We start from the raw sequence: 15,898 nt of genomic DNA on the forward strand, positions 1-15,898 counted from the left end.
GTTTGACTGTATGTTCATTATTATAGAAGATTTTTAGTACATGGAGTGTCTAAAAATTTTGCATCATGAAAAGTTGACTTATTGTTACAGACCTTGTTTTCTCTATTGTTTTTAAAGAGTTGTAAATACAAATATCTTGATTTTAATGCACAACACTTTATTAGTATAAATCCTTTCTTACATTTGAAGTATGTTTCTTCAGGAACCATGGAGAGTTTGGTGAGCATGGACGAATGAGTGATCCAACGCGAGTAGAGGATATTGATGAGGGAAATATCTATGCTGTTTTTGTGTCTTACATAGAAATATACAACAACTATGTTTATGATCTGTTAGAGGAACTACCACATGACCCAATTACAGGTTACAAGTATGTGTTCTATTCTCATTTCATATGGACATCAACTGTATTCATCCCATATTGTTTCTTCATTGATTTTAACAAATATTAACTGGTACATAGACTATATAGGGAAATATATTATCTCTCAAGGAATTGTAGTTTAACTTAAATAAATACTTTACAGACTTCTTTTAATTGATGGTAATTCAAAATTTCAACCAGACAGTGTCTATTATGTGCTGTGTATAATTTATCACTGTTTCATGAAATAGAGGATGAAACGAAATTTTATAGTGTTGATTTTAATGATAGATTGTTTGTGTTGTAACACTTCTTTCAACACACTTGAATGGCTATTTCATGGCAGGGAGTTTTTTTGTGGAGAAAAAGAAAACTGGCAAACCTGGTCAAATAAGATCGAGGTCAAATGCACATTCTCATGAGCAAGGTTCAAAATCACAACTTATTATACATGTAGAAGCTAAACCGACTGTGACGGATGGGTTAACTGAAAGTCTGGACAGGCAGTAAAACAACGTCTGGTTCGTTTGATCGTATAATCTCAACTCAATATAGTAACATGATACATAACAATAGAACAACGTTAACAGAAGATATGATGACGTTAACAATGTGAATGGAAACGGCGTTAAAAGTAGTGTTAACGTTTGACGCGTAAGTTAAACTGTCTCTAAATCACCGACATACTCGGGGCCACCAGATGCAATGTCCATTAGCTGTGATATATAGTGGCATGCGGAAAGAACAAAAAATAGATTGATCTCACAAATAATTAAAAAAATATTAAATTATTAGATTACGTAAAAAACTCTTTGAATTTGACAGTCTTTTCACAAATAAGAAAAATTAACAAGTCTGTTCACACACGTTAGTTTCTACGTTCACTTCGTCTCAGATAACATTCCATGCTGTTGACTTCTAATGGGTAGAGTTTCGTCACGGGTCGATTTGTAACTCCTGAATTGGTACGCACCATAGCAACGCGAACTAAACCGTCCTTGCCTTTAATAGTGTCCTGCACAACTCCAAGTTTCCAATGCACGCGCTTCGATTCGTCATGTATCTGAACGACATCGCCTTCTTTAATCTTCCGAACGTCGACTCCAGCTCTTTGGTGATATTCTCGCAATGAAGTAAGATATTCTCCTTTCCATCTTGTCCAGAAGTTCTCAATCAATTGTCTCTGTCGTATCGCTTGATTGTTCAAGTTTGTGTGTGTTAATTCACATACATTTAGATTGTCAATAGCACTATTTGACGATACATACGGTAAAGTTGTTATCCTACGTCCATGTATAAGATGGGATGGTGTAAGCGGCTCCGGATCTCTGATATCTGTTGAAATATACGTCACTGGTCGATCGTTGAGTGTGGCTTCGATCTCTGTTAATACAGTCCTTAGAGTCTCATCGTTGACATGTGCACGTCCTAATACTTTCTTAAGTGATGTTTTTGTTAAGCCAATCATTCTTTCCCACATGCCCCCGAACCATGGAGCTCTATTTGGGATGAATTTCCATTCAATGCCATAATTCTGAATATTTTCTTTAACTTTTCTAGAATTGCAAAGTCGTGAAATTTCGTTTGAAGCAGCTTTAAATGTTAGCGCATTGTCTGACATCATTATTTTCGGCACTGATCGTCGACTTACAAATCTCCGGAAACACAATAAAAAAGATTCCTCGCTGAGATCGTAAACTAATTCCAAGTGTACTGCTCGAGTGACAGCACATGTAAATAGGCAAATGTAAGCCTTCGATTCTTCGTTGTGTCTGTTCCTTATCGTTAGCGCTCCTGTGAAGTCTACACCGGTTATGCTAAAGGGTGTAGCATCTTGAACTCTCTCCTTTGGTAATGGTGGAATTTCTGGTGCGGGATAAGATTTTCCGATTACTTTTCGGCACGTTACACATTTCATCAATATAGATTTCACGCACTGTCTTAATTTCGGAATCCAAAATGTTTGTTGTATGTATGCTAGAGTGATATTTATACCTGAATGTAGTGTGTTCTCATGTGCTTCTAACACTATCAAATGTGTAAGACGATCCTTTGCCGGTAACAGATATGGAAACTTGACTGTTTCTCCTACTGTCGCATTGTCTATTCGGCGGCCACCACAACGTAATAATTGCTTTTCGTCTAGAAAGAGCTTTAATTGTCGCACAAGTGTTTTACGTTTTGTAGAATTATCTATACAATTTATTTCGTCACTAAATATTTTACCTTGCTTATATCTTATCCATAGGAATTTTGCATTTTCAATTTCATCAATACGTAATAAATCTTTCTTTCGTTCAGTTTCCTTTGCTCTGCAGTTTGTTGCGAATCTCATTACATATGCGGTAATTCGGGTTAATTTTCTATAAGAATTGTACCGTTCGATATCTATGATTTCTCCTATACCAATACATACATTTTGATTATTCTCCATTGTTTCAATTTTGTCATCGTTCTCCGACATTGTTGTACATACACTAGACGTTACATTGTTTCCGTTCCATGTCGGCCAATCGTCTTTGCTGTTTAACCATTTAGGTCCACTAAACCATATTTCGTTCTGTTGCAATTCTTCAGATGTTATACCACGTGTAAGCAGATCTGCGGGATTGTCTTTCGTAGGGCAATATCTCCATACATTATCTCCACACAAACTTTTAATTTCTTCAATTCTATTTTTGATAAATTGTCTCTGTGGTTTTACGGATGCAAGCCAACTAAGTACGATTTGACTATCACTCCAAAATTGTATTTCACTGAAAGTTTCCGGAAAGTTTTTGCAAATATGATCAGCAAGTCTTGCTCCAATTACAGCCCCCATGAGCTCTAGTTTTGGTAAAGTTATAGTCTTGATAGGCGCAACTCTATTCTTTGCCATTACTATTGTTGGTTTTCTGTCATACATGATGTACGCGCATGCGCCGTACGCATGAGTTGAAGCATCGGTAAATACATGAAGAGTTGGTAAATTTGTGTTATTCTTGTTTTGTGTCTGAGTACTTCGATGAATCTCTGTTTCTAAGCTCGATGCCAGATCTCGTGAAATTAATATCCATTTTGATTGGATATCTTCCGGTAATATTTCGTCCCACTCCAAATTAAGCTTCCAAAGTGATTGCATAAAGATTTTCGCTTTTACAGTAACTGGGCTTAATAGTCCTAACGGATCGAAAATCTTGGATGATTGCCGTAAAATATATCGTTTAGTTAGTTTTCCTTTTTTGTCCATCTCGAACGTGTTACTTTGATAAAACAACTTGTCCGATTTAGCGTTCCATTGCATACCAAGAATTTTAGTAAGCTCATCTTTGTCTAAGGTTTGTTCTTTGCTAGCGATTTCTTGTAATTTTGGACTGTTTGAATTCCAAGAGCGTAGGTTGAATCCGCCTTTCGTAAGTAATTCTCTCGATCTCCTGTAATAATCTATTACGCTATTTTCGTTATCAAAGCTAGTTAAAATGTTATCCACATATAAACCATTTTCAAGTGTATCTGAAAGTTTCCCCGGATTTTCTTTAAAGTGCTTGAGAAGTGTGGCGCTCAAAATGAATGGCGAACATGTAGCTCCGAAAAGTACGGACTTGAAGCGATATGTTATTAGCGGACTTGATGTGTTTGAAGGATCGCTAAGCCATAAGAATCTCGTTGCATCTCGGTCTTTCTCGTCGAGCTGTATTTGTAGAAATGCCTTTTCTAAATCTGAAGTTGTAGCATATTTCTTAGCGCGAAATCTCATAAGTATTCCCGTAATGTCATTCATAACAGGTGGGTGTGATTCTAAGCATTCATTTAGACTTGGATTACCTCTTCCATCTTTGCAGCTACAATCATAAACAATGCGTATTGGCGTAGTAGATGATTCCTTGGCAACAGGGTGATGTGGGATATAATGTACGGGTCGATCGGTAGGAAGATTTGTTTCCTGAACCTTTTCAATAAAATGTCTTCTCTCCTGCTCCATTATGATATCTCCATACATTTTAAGTAAATCAGGTTTGTTTGCTAAACGCCTAATAACGCTACCTGTCCTCTGTTTAACCAATTCCATGTTATGCGGCAGCGGAAGGAAATCTGGTTTCCATGGTAACTTAGCTGTGTACTTTCCATTTTCTAGTATAATAGACTTTTCTCCGTATTCTCTTACAATTTCAGACTGACTTTTAATATTATCGCTTCCTGAAACCCCCAACGATTCTAAGTTCCAAAACTTTTCCAAGTCGCAAACAACGGCTCTGTGATCAGTTAAAATATTCATCATTGCCGATTGTTTTGAAGTACTTCCGTTCTTAGTTAGTACGGGTCCTGACAAGAGATAACCAATTTTCGACTTAACTGCGGTCGGTCCATTTCCTCTTATTATTTCATCTTCAACGATCGACCAGTAATAGTCTGCGCCAATCAATAAAGATATGTTAAACTTGTCTTCTGCGCATATCGGATGTGCGAGTCGTAAACCATGTAAGTATGGCAGTGCTCTGATTTCCCTTTGGGATTTTGTCTGAATAGGAGCGGCAATTTTCGGTACAATTATTACTTCTATTTCTATTCTTTGATTATCAACTGTTTCAATAGCTATGTTTGCTTTGTCAAGATGACGAACTTGTCCTTCGTTTCCTCCAAATCCAGATATTTTCAGTGCAATCTTTTCGGTGGACTCAATTTCTAATTTTCTAGCTAAATCTTCAGTTATGAATGAGTTCTGTGCTCCCTCGTCAAGTAAAATATTTGACATTATCGATCGATTTTCGGACCAAACTGGAGTTACGGCAGTTTTCAGTAAAACATCTGTATGTGCAGTAACAGTAGAATGTAAGGATGTGGTTAGCTCCAGTGGCGTTTCCTCTACGGCGGTATGTGCTACGGTCTTTTGTGTACTATACTGGTTTTCGGTCAAGCTCTTTGTTTCTGTGGTATGTACTTGGACATGTATACTCGTGTGATGTCTCTTTCCGCACTGGCGGCATTTGAATTCAGACTTACATTCAGCTACTCTATGACTTCCGAAACAGTTAAAACATACCTTTTTTCGCTTCACCATTTCTATTCGTTTCTCAACATCTTTCACGTTTTTGCATGTATTTGGATGGTGGGATTCTTCACAAAATAAACATTTCTTACGTGACTGTTTTCTGTTCTTTCCGGGAAATGTTTCGGCAATAAACGAAGCGGTCGGTAAAATTTCTAACTCTTCATTACTTGTACCTGTAGATTGTCCTGCGACCTGTACGCATACTTCCCTCTTTATGGCTGTTCTCAATGATTCGATGTCCCAGTCGTCGTTTCCGCGGTCTCGGGTTATGTTTTTCCGTACATCGGACGGCAACTTATTGTATATTATAGGCGTAAGAATGGCTCCAAATGTTCTCTCGTTTGTTCCTAACGATTCTAATCCGCGTATGCTACACTCAATTCTGTCGGAAAAGTTTCTCAAACTGTCTGCGTTTGACTTCGGTGCGGGTAAATCAATTAAGTTTTGAATATATGCGTTCGTGATTTTGTGGTTCTGACCAAACCTCTCTCTCAGTATTGATACGGCTTGATAGTAATTTGCACTTGTGAGTGGTAAACCGGCGATACATTGCGCGGCTATTCCCTGAATTTGATTTTGCAAATACGTAAATTTCTGCACGTCTGTCAATGTTTGGTTATCGTGTATTGTTGATTGATACGCATCCCAGAAAGGTTGCCAGTTTAACAAATTGCCATTAAAATATGGTAAATTCAATTTTGGTAGCTTGTGGTAAATGCTAGAATTTGTTGCGCTCATTGACGATCTGTATTGCATATCATTATTCTGCATGGGATGTGGAGTATTACATGTAGATGTGGAGTTGATAAATACAAAATCTGCTGCATTTGGATTTAAGTTCTGATTAGAGCTAGTTTCATTTGATTTATTTTTCTGTTTTGAACTTGATAAATTGCGTACTTTTGTCAAAATTCGTTCTATATCTAAAACATACCGATCTGAGTCTTCTATCTCTGCTTCCATGTTTTCCTCTGCAATCTCCTCTAATATTTCATTATCAAGTTCCGAAAGAATATCCCTCTTCTTCTTCAAAGTTTTACATAGGCTTTCTATTTCGTCGCGTTGTGTTGTTTCTTTCTCTAATTCCTCTTCAATCTTTGAAATTAATCTCCGTGCGGCTCCTCGATGACCCACTCTAATGGCTTTCTTTTTCGTCATTATCCTGGTCACGGCACCAATGTGACGGATGGGTTAACTGAAAGTCTGGACAGGCAGTAAAACAACGTCTGGTTCGTTTGATCGTATAATCTCAACTCAATATAGTAACATGATACATAACAATAGAACAACGTTAACAGAAGATATGATGACGTTAACAATGTGAATGGAAACGGCGTTAAAAGTAGTGTTAACGTTTGACGCGTAAGTTAAACTGTCTCTAAATCACCGACACCGACTGTTGCAATTCATTCTAAAGTTAGCAGGTGGTTAAATTATACATGAATTTAGCTATAAATGAAAATTTGAACTCTTTTGTCATACCAGACAGTCACTTTTAGTTCGTAAACCAGATTTAACAAATCTTTGACACATAATATATGTCTTGGAGTTTGTACCTTTGTATCATAACCAATATAAATTTTTTATTTATCTCAGACCACCCCAGTCAAAGATTTTACGGACTGATTCTAATGATAACATGTATGTGATGAATTGTGTAGAAGTAGAGATTAAAAGTCCACAAGAAGCTTTCGAAGTTCTGTATAAAGGTAAGAAAGTAGTCTTAGTTGATATATTACAGCAGAAAGATGATAAAAGCCTGTGTTTTGAGGATAATTTTAGTGAATTTTTTAATTACATTAATTAACCTACAAGTGACCAAAGTTTTTCACCTCTCAATTAAAATATGAGTTCACATTTATAGTTATATTATCACAAACTTTCTAACTGGATACAATTTAAATTAAATATATTTCCTATTATAATATGAAATTTATCTCCAAAATGTAAAAACTCTTTGATATTGTTATTGGGAGAGTTCAGCAAAGAAAATATTAGCTTTCTAGAGGTCAGTTAGCGATGTGTATTCATATTTCACGATCTTATCAATTTATTCCACATGTTATAAAGGGTAAAGTAGTAATACATTTTATAAGAACGTTTGTGGTTTAAAAATCAATAAATACATGTAAAATTCTTGCATATTTGAAAAAATATGTTGATCTTGTTGTTTATTTAATATTAAATATTTTCTTTGATGATATAGAATTCTAATATTTGAACCCTCCTGTTCAGTTGATACAAGTGTATAGAAATGTCCTTTATTGCAGGTCAGAAAAGACGTAAAGTAGCCCACACAGCATTAAATGCTGAATCAAGTAGAAGTCATAGTATATTTAATATCAGGCTAGTCCAGGCTCCTTTAGATGCCAATACAGATATGATAGCACAAGTTCAGGTATCATTGTCAAGTCATTGTTTTAATGTTTTTTATCACATTTTGAAATGAAAGGTAGTAAACCATGAATTTATAGTCACATGAACTTAAAACTTAGTACACATGTTCACTAAGATGTAACCTTTTTTGAATTTATGCAAAATTAAGATTTTTTGTTGTTGCTGATTTCACAGTTCACAGAACATGAAAATGTAACACTGTCATGACTGTGAATTGTGCCATATGGTCAAATATTTTTGTTTTGATGCAAATATTAGGACGCTCACAAAAAAATCAAAATATTAAGCACACTTCAAGTTTTTGACATTGCATTCCGAAATGACAGCCAGGCGCTTAAAAGAGACAGGATATGAGGTCAAATAATCATTGATAAATTTGATAATTCATTTGACAAATAATATGAAAAAGTAACAATAGTCATGCTGAATCAATAAACTTTGTTTATTTTTGCATTTTCTTGTGTAATTTTTCACCATTTATAGCCTATCAACATAAAAAGTAATACAGAATTTGTAGAGAGACCTTTATAAGATATTCAGGATGATTTATTTTTTGCTTTTTTCTTTCTTGAAGTTTTACCAGTTTTGCATACCAATATTTTTCATTTGTGCTTAAATTTGTAAAAATTTTGAAACAAGAATGAATTGACATCAAATTACATACTTTTGTCTTGTCATTTCAGGATCAAGAAAAAAACATATGTGTAAGTCAGTTGTCACTTGTAGACTTGGCTGGAAGTGAAAGAACTAACAGAACAAAGAACACAGGAGAAAGAATGAAGGAAGCTGGTAAGAGAGAAAGAAAAATTATATCAGTCATGCTCACATTTATTATACATATATTAATAATTTAATACACAAATTATGATTGACTGATTAATTGTTGTTGGGTAACACCCCTTTTCAGCACTCTTGGTTATATATCATTGTGGTCAGTTTTATTATGGGAGGAAAATAGATACAATATTATTTCGGGTTAGAACCAAAATTTTCATTGTAGCAACAACAAATTGCAAGCATATTCAAATTTTCAATTGTATTTAGTCTGTGATGTTTGTTACTGCAATATGACATCAAAATTATTCCTTTAAAAATGAAACAACACATTGACAGAAAAGTACTTGATATCTTTAAAAGTAACTACCAAAAAGATGGACTTATAATTAATAGGAGATATCCATAGATCACAGGTTAAGTTATTTAAATAGGAAAATCTCTCTTTACCTTGATTTCTTTGCAACTTTCTTGATTAGAGGACTATATCATGTAAATATTTTGCAGGAAATATTAACCAGTCACTTATGGTGCTAAGGAATTGTATAGAATTGTTACGAGAAAATCAGAAAACTGGCCTTGGCAAAGTAAGTGTCAAACATAAGATTTTAAAATTGTGCATTGATTATGATAACATGAAAACCATTGGTTTTATAGCAGTTCACTTTTATTATGGTTTACATTTACAATTCTCATTGAAATAAGTTGTACTCAATACACATTTACATTTTTGTTGACTACAATCTATAAGTGATAGCCTTGAGACGAGATGTAGTCAACAAAATTCCTTGGGTTGAAAGACCAAATATACTCGTGTTTCTTAGTATTTTCCTAGGCAACATCAATGATTTTAGCTTAAATCATGGTGTTCTCAGTTAAGTAGCTTGAGATTAAAAATTAACATACAAAATATGAAAAAAATATTTAAAAATAGCAATAATATAATATTTTTATTTTTCAGCTTGTGCCATACAGAGATTCCAAGTTAACCCACTTATTTAAGAACTATTTTGATGGTGATGGTAAAGTCAGAATGGTTGTTTGTGTCAATCCAAAGGCAATTGAGTATGATGAAACCATTGTAAGTAAAACATATAATACTTTAATAGAAAATAGACTTATATACCTGGAGCCCTTTTCACAAAAATCTTAAGAGTAAAATTTATCGTAAGTCTAAAATATTCATCAACAGTTCAACTAAATATTTTTATCGTAAGATTAATTTTACACTTAAGATTTTTTGTGAAAATGGCTACTGGTCTGTGATCTACACAATTATGAGTTTGGGTTTTGATACATTTAGCTAAATTTTCCAAATATATTGGTGCATTATGAGTTAAAGTGACCTTCACCTTGCACATATTCACTAGGTTTGAATTATATGGAAAATGAGATAACTAGCTAGGGAATTTTAATATTTTATGTTGTTGCGGGTACCTGTATTATGTAAAGTTTAAAAAATGTTTTGAGAACTATACTACACTTATATTTTCCCCTCGAAAAAGCTCAAAAGAGCAATATCACTGGTTTTAGTTCACTTCATCAAATTTAATGGAATACTTTCCGGGTCCCATATCAATATTCATTTCTATAGCTGGCTGCATAATACATTTCTGCATCAGTTTCATCAACTGACATATATGTATTGTCCACAATTCTCTACAATTCAAATCTTTTGCTGAATTTTGATGATATAACATATTTCACAACTACCAACATCTACACTGTACAACGCAGTTTAGGAATGTTTCAGTTACCATTGTGCATAGTTCATGTGACATTGACTTTTATATAGAATTTTAAATTTAGATCAAGGGCTCAGAAAATAATTTGTTACTGTTTGACATAGTTATAAAGTAGGACATCCATGTATTATGTACACCTTAACTAGTTGATGCCAAAATGAGCTAAGAAGTTTCCTTGTTAATAAATTGCTATGTAGGATAAATGCCCATGAGGCAGCAACCTAGAAACACAAGACAAACAGACATGTACATGATGTAGAAGTCATTTAGTTCAATGTAGGGTCTAGTATACATGTTATATATATGTCAAACTTTTTTTATGTCTAGAAAGGAAAAGTATTTGTTATTTCATCACTCATTTCAGCATGTGATGAAGTTTGCTGAGATGACACAGGAAGTCTTGGTTACCAAATCACAACAGGTTAAGTTTGAAATATTAGAAGCACCAATGATAAAGAAACCTCCTGTTATAGGTAAGTCTTTAAATTATCACACTAAAAAAGGTGCTTACATAATGTAAATTTATTTTTGTTGGTTCCAATTTGCAGGAATAGAGGAATTTGTTTCATTGCTACTTTAATAGAGGTTTTAGTGTTCATATTTATCAGGAGCAATTAAAACAATCATATGCATTCTAAATATATAATGAAAAAAAGAGTATTGAAATAGGCATTTACATGTTTATAAGATTATATGGAAAAAATAATGAATTTCTATAAAAAATAGCAGACAGATTTAACAATTAGTTAGACTTTCACGCCAATCCTATTATTTATTGTTTTCTGTGTTATCAAGTGAATGATATTTTTTCACACATTTCACATGATTGCAAAAATAACCTCTTTCAAATGTTTCACATTATATAAGATGAACAGTTATACTGAAAATAAGAAAAAAAATGTATATTTGCAATTTCCAATACAAATGAGATACTTTTAAAGGTATTTTGATCAACAAAAAATGATAAAATATTTGTTATTCTGGAAAACCTATACCTTTAAATTGTTTAAGTTTTTTTATTACAAATATTGAAGTGTTTTTTATTACGAATATTGAAGTGTTTATCTTTTCCTTTTTGTAGAAGATTATATTCCTATGATGACATACAGTCTGGGACCAACCTTTCCATCTCTAGAGGTAAGAGGTTAATCTCATCAGAGAGAGACTAAACGTACCTTAGGTATCTTATTAAGATAAATACATGTAACCCAATATATTGTTTTACTATTTGAATAGTTTTAAAACTTTATGATGTTTAAAAAATTTCTTCTGTAATTGGATCTCCATGTGAATTTATATATTGATTTTTATTTTCTCAAGAAATGTCAATTTCAGTGTACTTGTGGCATCTGAATATTTGTGAACTGTACTGTTTTCAAAATAGCAGATTGTCACTTTGAGAAGATTGATGCAGATTTTGCAATAATTGTGTAGCTAGAAGTTGTTATATGCATCTGAATCATTAAATGTTGATATATGACATGCTTAATCAATCAGTGTTAAGAATAAAGGTGCAAATTTTCAGTTGGAAGTCTCAAGTGAGGATCCAATTAAAGGCGAGGAAAGTCTCGAGAGTGAAAATAAACAAGCTTTTTCACATGATCGTGGGATTTATTACAATATATGATATCAGTATAATAGATACATTTACGGTGCATATTGCAATTTTTCGAGTAATTTATAAGATACTCCAGTACATATTGTGAAGAAATATTTTCCAATGTCTACCATTTTTATGTTTACACCATTTGCATAAATAATCCTATTCTTTCAATGTCAGTCATACAAGAAGGAAAAAAACTGAAGTAAAAATATTTTTCTTGAGGATGAAACCCATTAAAAACTGCCTTTTGTATGTGAAAAAAAAGTAATTTTGTTGTGATAGTTGTCTAATTGTCAATCATACCACATCTCCTTACTTTTATATTGGATACAGTTCATACTGTAAATGGCCTTCTTTGTATCTTATGATCAAACCTTGAGTAAAATACCAGGATTAGGTGTGTTCTGTTGAATTTTTATCCTGTAGTTATCATTGACTTTCTGTGTTCAATAATGTTAAAATATTGACCAGTAAACAGATATGTTTGAAGTGATGATTTATATATATTTGTTACAGGTATTACACTGCAGAGATGAGTATACTTTAGATCAACTTTCTGACTTCTTGGATGAGAGAAACAGACTTAAAGAAAATCTAATGATAGATTTTAATAGAAAACGTATGTTTGATCAAACTTAAAAAGTACAAAATTTTCTCATTATTCAGTACTTGGTGAAGAGCCATCACAGAAAAAGGTGGAAGAACTGCTGTTACAAAATAAAAACTTTATACTGTGTGATTGATTTTTTAAACCCTTGTATTTTCAATTAATATTGTATTTATGTTTTTTTTATTTGAAATAATGTTTATTTTACACTTTTAAAACACAAACACATCACACTGAAGTGGACATATGCAGTAAGCCAATTTTCATTTCATAGTGTTATACTCATACAGATATTAATTTTTATTTTTATTAATTTAAAGCAGTAAGAATTATCAGGCTATGTTTAGAGATGCACATATGTTTAAAAAGTCCAGGTTCAATGATTTAATTCAGCTCAATCTATATTATTTTTTGTAGAGGATCAGTTCAGAGCTCAGCTTGTTAAAATTGAGAAAGAATATAATGAGATGAAATCTAGAAGTCATGAATCACAATCAGTTCTAGAAAAACGTGAATCATATATACAGAAACTGGAGTCTAGACTAAGGTCATTAGAGAAACGTCAGGATGAGACAAGCAGACAGTTTAAGGAATGTGAAAGAGAAAGGAGAGAATTAGAATCAAAGGTTTGAATATCATTCCTTATACAAATATTCTATGTTGATATTAAATTTTATCTACATTCCACTTAAAATTGGAATCATATTAAAAATCAGATTTTAGTGTACTTGTACATTTAAATAAAGTTGATATACCTAAGGAGCATTGCTAAACTATTAATAACATTTTGATCAGTCTCAGTTTTATTGCATCCTTTGTTTTTATCTTACATAAAATTACACATGCTTTTGGCAGATATAAGATAAGGAATTATGAATGTACTGTTAAATGATAGTAAGGCTTTTTTTTTTAGCTTCAAGATAAGAACATGAAGATTAGACAGGAAAAAACAGAGAAGGATCGACTAAGATCTGACTTCAGGAATAGACTTGAACATAATAACCAACAGTGGGAGAAAAATCTGGTATGTTCTGATAAGTATATGTATGTTAATTAAATTTATAATTGTTAAAAAGCACAGTCAACTCTTGTTATATGGAAATGATAAAATATTAAGTCAACTTAATATTGATTCAGGGGAGTGATATTGAAAACCAATGTTATGATGAATAGAAATGTTTACATTAAAACATAAGTGAAAAGTTTTTGTTCATATTGCTTTTTTACTTGTATTATTTTGTTTTTCATGCAGCAAATGTCACATAAGGGAGACATCAGTGTATTTGTCAATATTTAAAGTTAAATTCTAAGATTCAATCCATTTTTGAAGAAATAGTTACCATGAATAAATGAGTGATTGTATATTTTATTTCCAAGACCATTGTTCTCACATTCCTGCTATATGATAACTACTAAATCTAAGTAATTTAAAAATATTTCTTTTTTGTAAACAGCAAAAAGAAAGGAACAAAATAGAAAATGAACTTGAAGGACAGATAAACGAGAAACAACATAAATTGAACATGTTGAGACACATTGTGAACACTGAAACAGATAGTGATACCCCTACGGCACGATTCCGTACACCTGCACCAAAGGCAAGGACATACACAACTCCTGGTAAAATCATGTCGGCCAGGTCAGAGACTGATATGTCTTCTGTGGGAAAGAATCCAGTACCAACACCAAGGTCAAGGACTCAGACTGCTACAGTAACATCTGCAAGATCCATGCATGGACTGAACAAAGTTGGCACACCTAAAAATGTAAGTCATTAAAGACGTAAACAAAGTATTAAATCACTGACAAACCATTATTTACTGGTCCTTTGGTCCAAAAGGTGTTTCGATCTATTAAACTAATTCATTTGTCATATACTAATAGTTTTGACTTTAACTGTCTTGTCATCTGTCATGGTGTCACATGATTATGACCATATAAATGTGTTGTTTATAAAATTGAGAATGGAAATGGGGAATGTGTATCATGTATTTTTAGCCTTTCATGTTTAAAACATCAAAATCAATAAAAACTGGTGATATTTCAATGACAGTTGAACAATTGTGTGATAAATTCATTTGCATGTTATTCAGATTTCTTCAACTGTTATGGTTGTTAATTCATTGTTGAAACACTCAATTAATGTAATAACACTGTTTTTTCACAAACTTATAATATTAAAAGTGATTAATTGACTTGCTCAATGGAACCTCAATACAGGTTATTTTTGTTCAATTTACAACTCTTTATAGCAACACATGGCTATCCTTGCTATCTTTAGGTTTAACCATGCATACACTTATTTTTGGGGGCAAATTTAAATTATGACCCACCACCTTTCTCCTTTCAAAGGGTAACTAACATATTGTTGTTTTTACTTAATATCCAATGGCAAATATTTCTCTTACTTACATAACATGTACTTTCATGAATTATTTTATCTTTGACATGATATTATAATGAAATGCATTCATTTTGTCTTTGTTTACAGACCCCTCAGTATAATCCTCGCCATAGAAGGTCAAGGTCATCCAATGCTGAGATATGGTTGGATCACAGACCACCAGGATCGGTAGAACTTGGTATGTAATCCGATGTAAAGTAACAAATTATAACATCAGTCTCGGTTACATTACCAGTAATGGTGTAAAGCAGGTATGACACCTTAGTAAAAGATGACATGACAAACTATAAATCTATATTTAAAGAGAAGCTTTTTATATAACTGATTTATATGATATACATAATGATTTAGTGTCTAACCAGATTCTTTCACCAACAGCATCTTTTATAGACATCTAATGCTTACTGGCATCAATTACTACACTGTGTCATAATTTCACTTGAAATAATAACAATGTCATTGACTGTAGTCCCTTTGACATGAAACTTCAAAGGAACATAAACAATTATCCTGTGAATTTCTAAAAATGAACATTCTTACATTTTACATAATGGTAAAGGGAGGTAATTCATGTTATTCATGATTGGCTAAAATGAAGATTAAATTTAGCATTTCATCACAATTTTGAAAGTATCGCCACAAAAATATTTTCAAGTTTTGATTAACGAGAAACCAAAATTCAAAGTGGCATAATCTTAAGAGAAAAATTTGGCGCTATTTATTAGACTTTGAATAATTTCTATTACAGACACTTTTAGTGAAAAGTTGTAGTATGTTGTGGAGCTGAAGTTTTGAATATTAAAAAAAAAATCTCTAATTTAATTATATGCCACTATAATACCAATAGATATAGGAAGATGTTGTTTGAGTGCCAATGAGACAACTCTCCATCCAAATAACAATTTATAAAAGTAAACCATTATAGGTCAATGTACAGCCTTCAACACGGAGCCTTGGCTCACACCGAACAGCAAG

At 32.7% G+C, this 15,898-nt stretch overlaps 1 protein-coding gene across 2 annotated transcripts in view; it reads left to right on the top strand.

Annotated features, from left to right (window-relative positions):
* The window catches only part of LOC139481357 (kinesin-like protein KIF23), a 32,595-nt gene that overhangs the window by 10,945 nt on the left and 5,752 nt on the right, over positions 1 to 15,898 (top strand). For both annotated transcript variants that reach the window (XM_071264650.1, XM_071264649.1), the window contains exons 8-20: positions 203 to 370; positions 6,990 to 7,102; positions 7,664 to 7,791; positions 8,474 to 8,579; positions 9,072 to 9,151; positions 9,526 to 9,645; positions 10,674 to 10,782; positions 11,391 to 11,446; positions 12,429 to 12,531; positions 12,937 to 13,145; positions 13,433 to 13,543; positions 13,974 to 14,285; positions 15,011 to 15,101. In XM_071264650.1, the coding sequence (XP_071120751.1) occupies positions 203 to 370; positions 6,990 to 7,102; positions 7,664 to 7,791; positions 8,474 to 8,579; positions 9,072 to 9,151; positions 9,526 to 9,645; positions 10,674 to 10,782; positions 11,391 to 11,446; positions 12,429 to 12,531; positions 12,937 to 13,145; positions 13,433 to 13,543; positions 13,974 to 14,285; positions 15,011 to 15,101 (1,706 nt within the window). The remainder of the gene's footprint in view (positions 1 to 202; positions 371 to 6,989; positions 7,103 to 7,663; positions 7,792 to 8,473; positions 8,580 to 9,071; positions 9,152 to 9,525; positions 9,646 to 10,673; positions 10,783 to 11,390; positions 11,447 to 12,428; positions 12,532 to 12,936; positions 13,146 to 13,432; positions 13,544 to 13,973; positions 14,286 to 15,010; positions 15,102 to 15,898) is intronic.

This window comes from Mytilus edulis, chromosome 7 (genome assembly GCF_963676685.1).
Source record: "Mytilus edulis chromosome 7, xbMytEdul2.2, whole genome shotgun sequence".
NCBI lineage: Eukaryota > Metazoa > Mollusca > Bivalvia > Mytilida > Mytilidae > Mytilus > Mytilus edulis.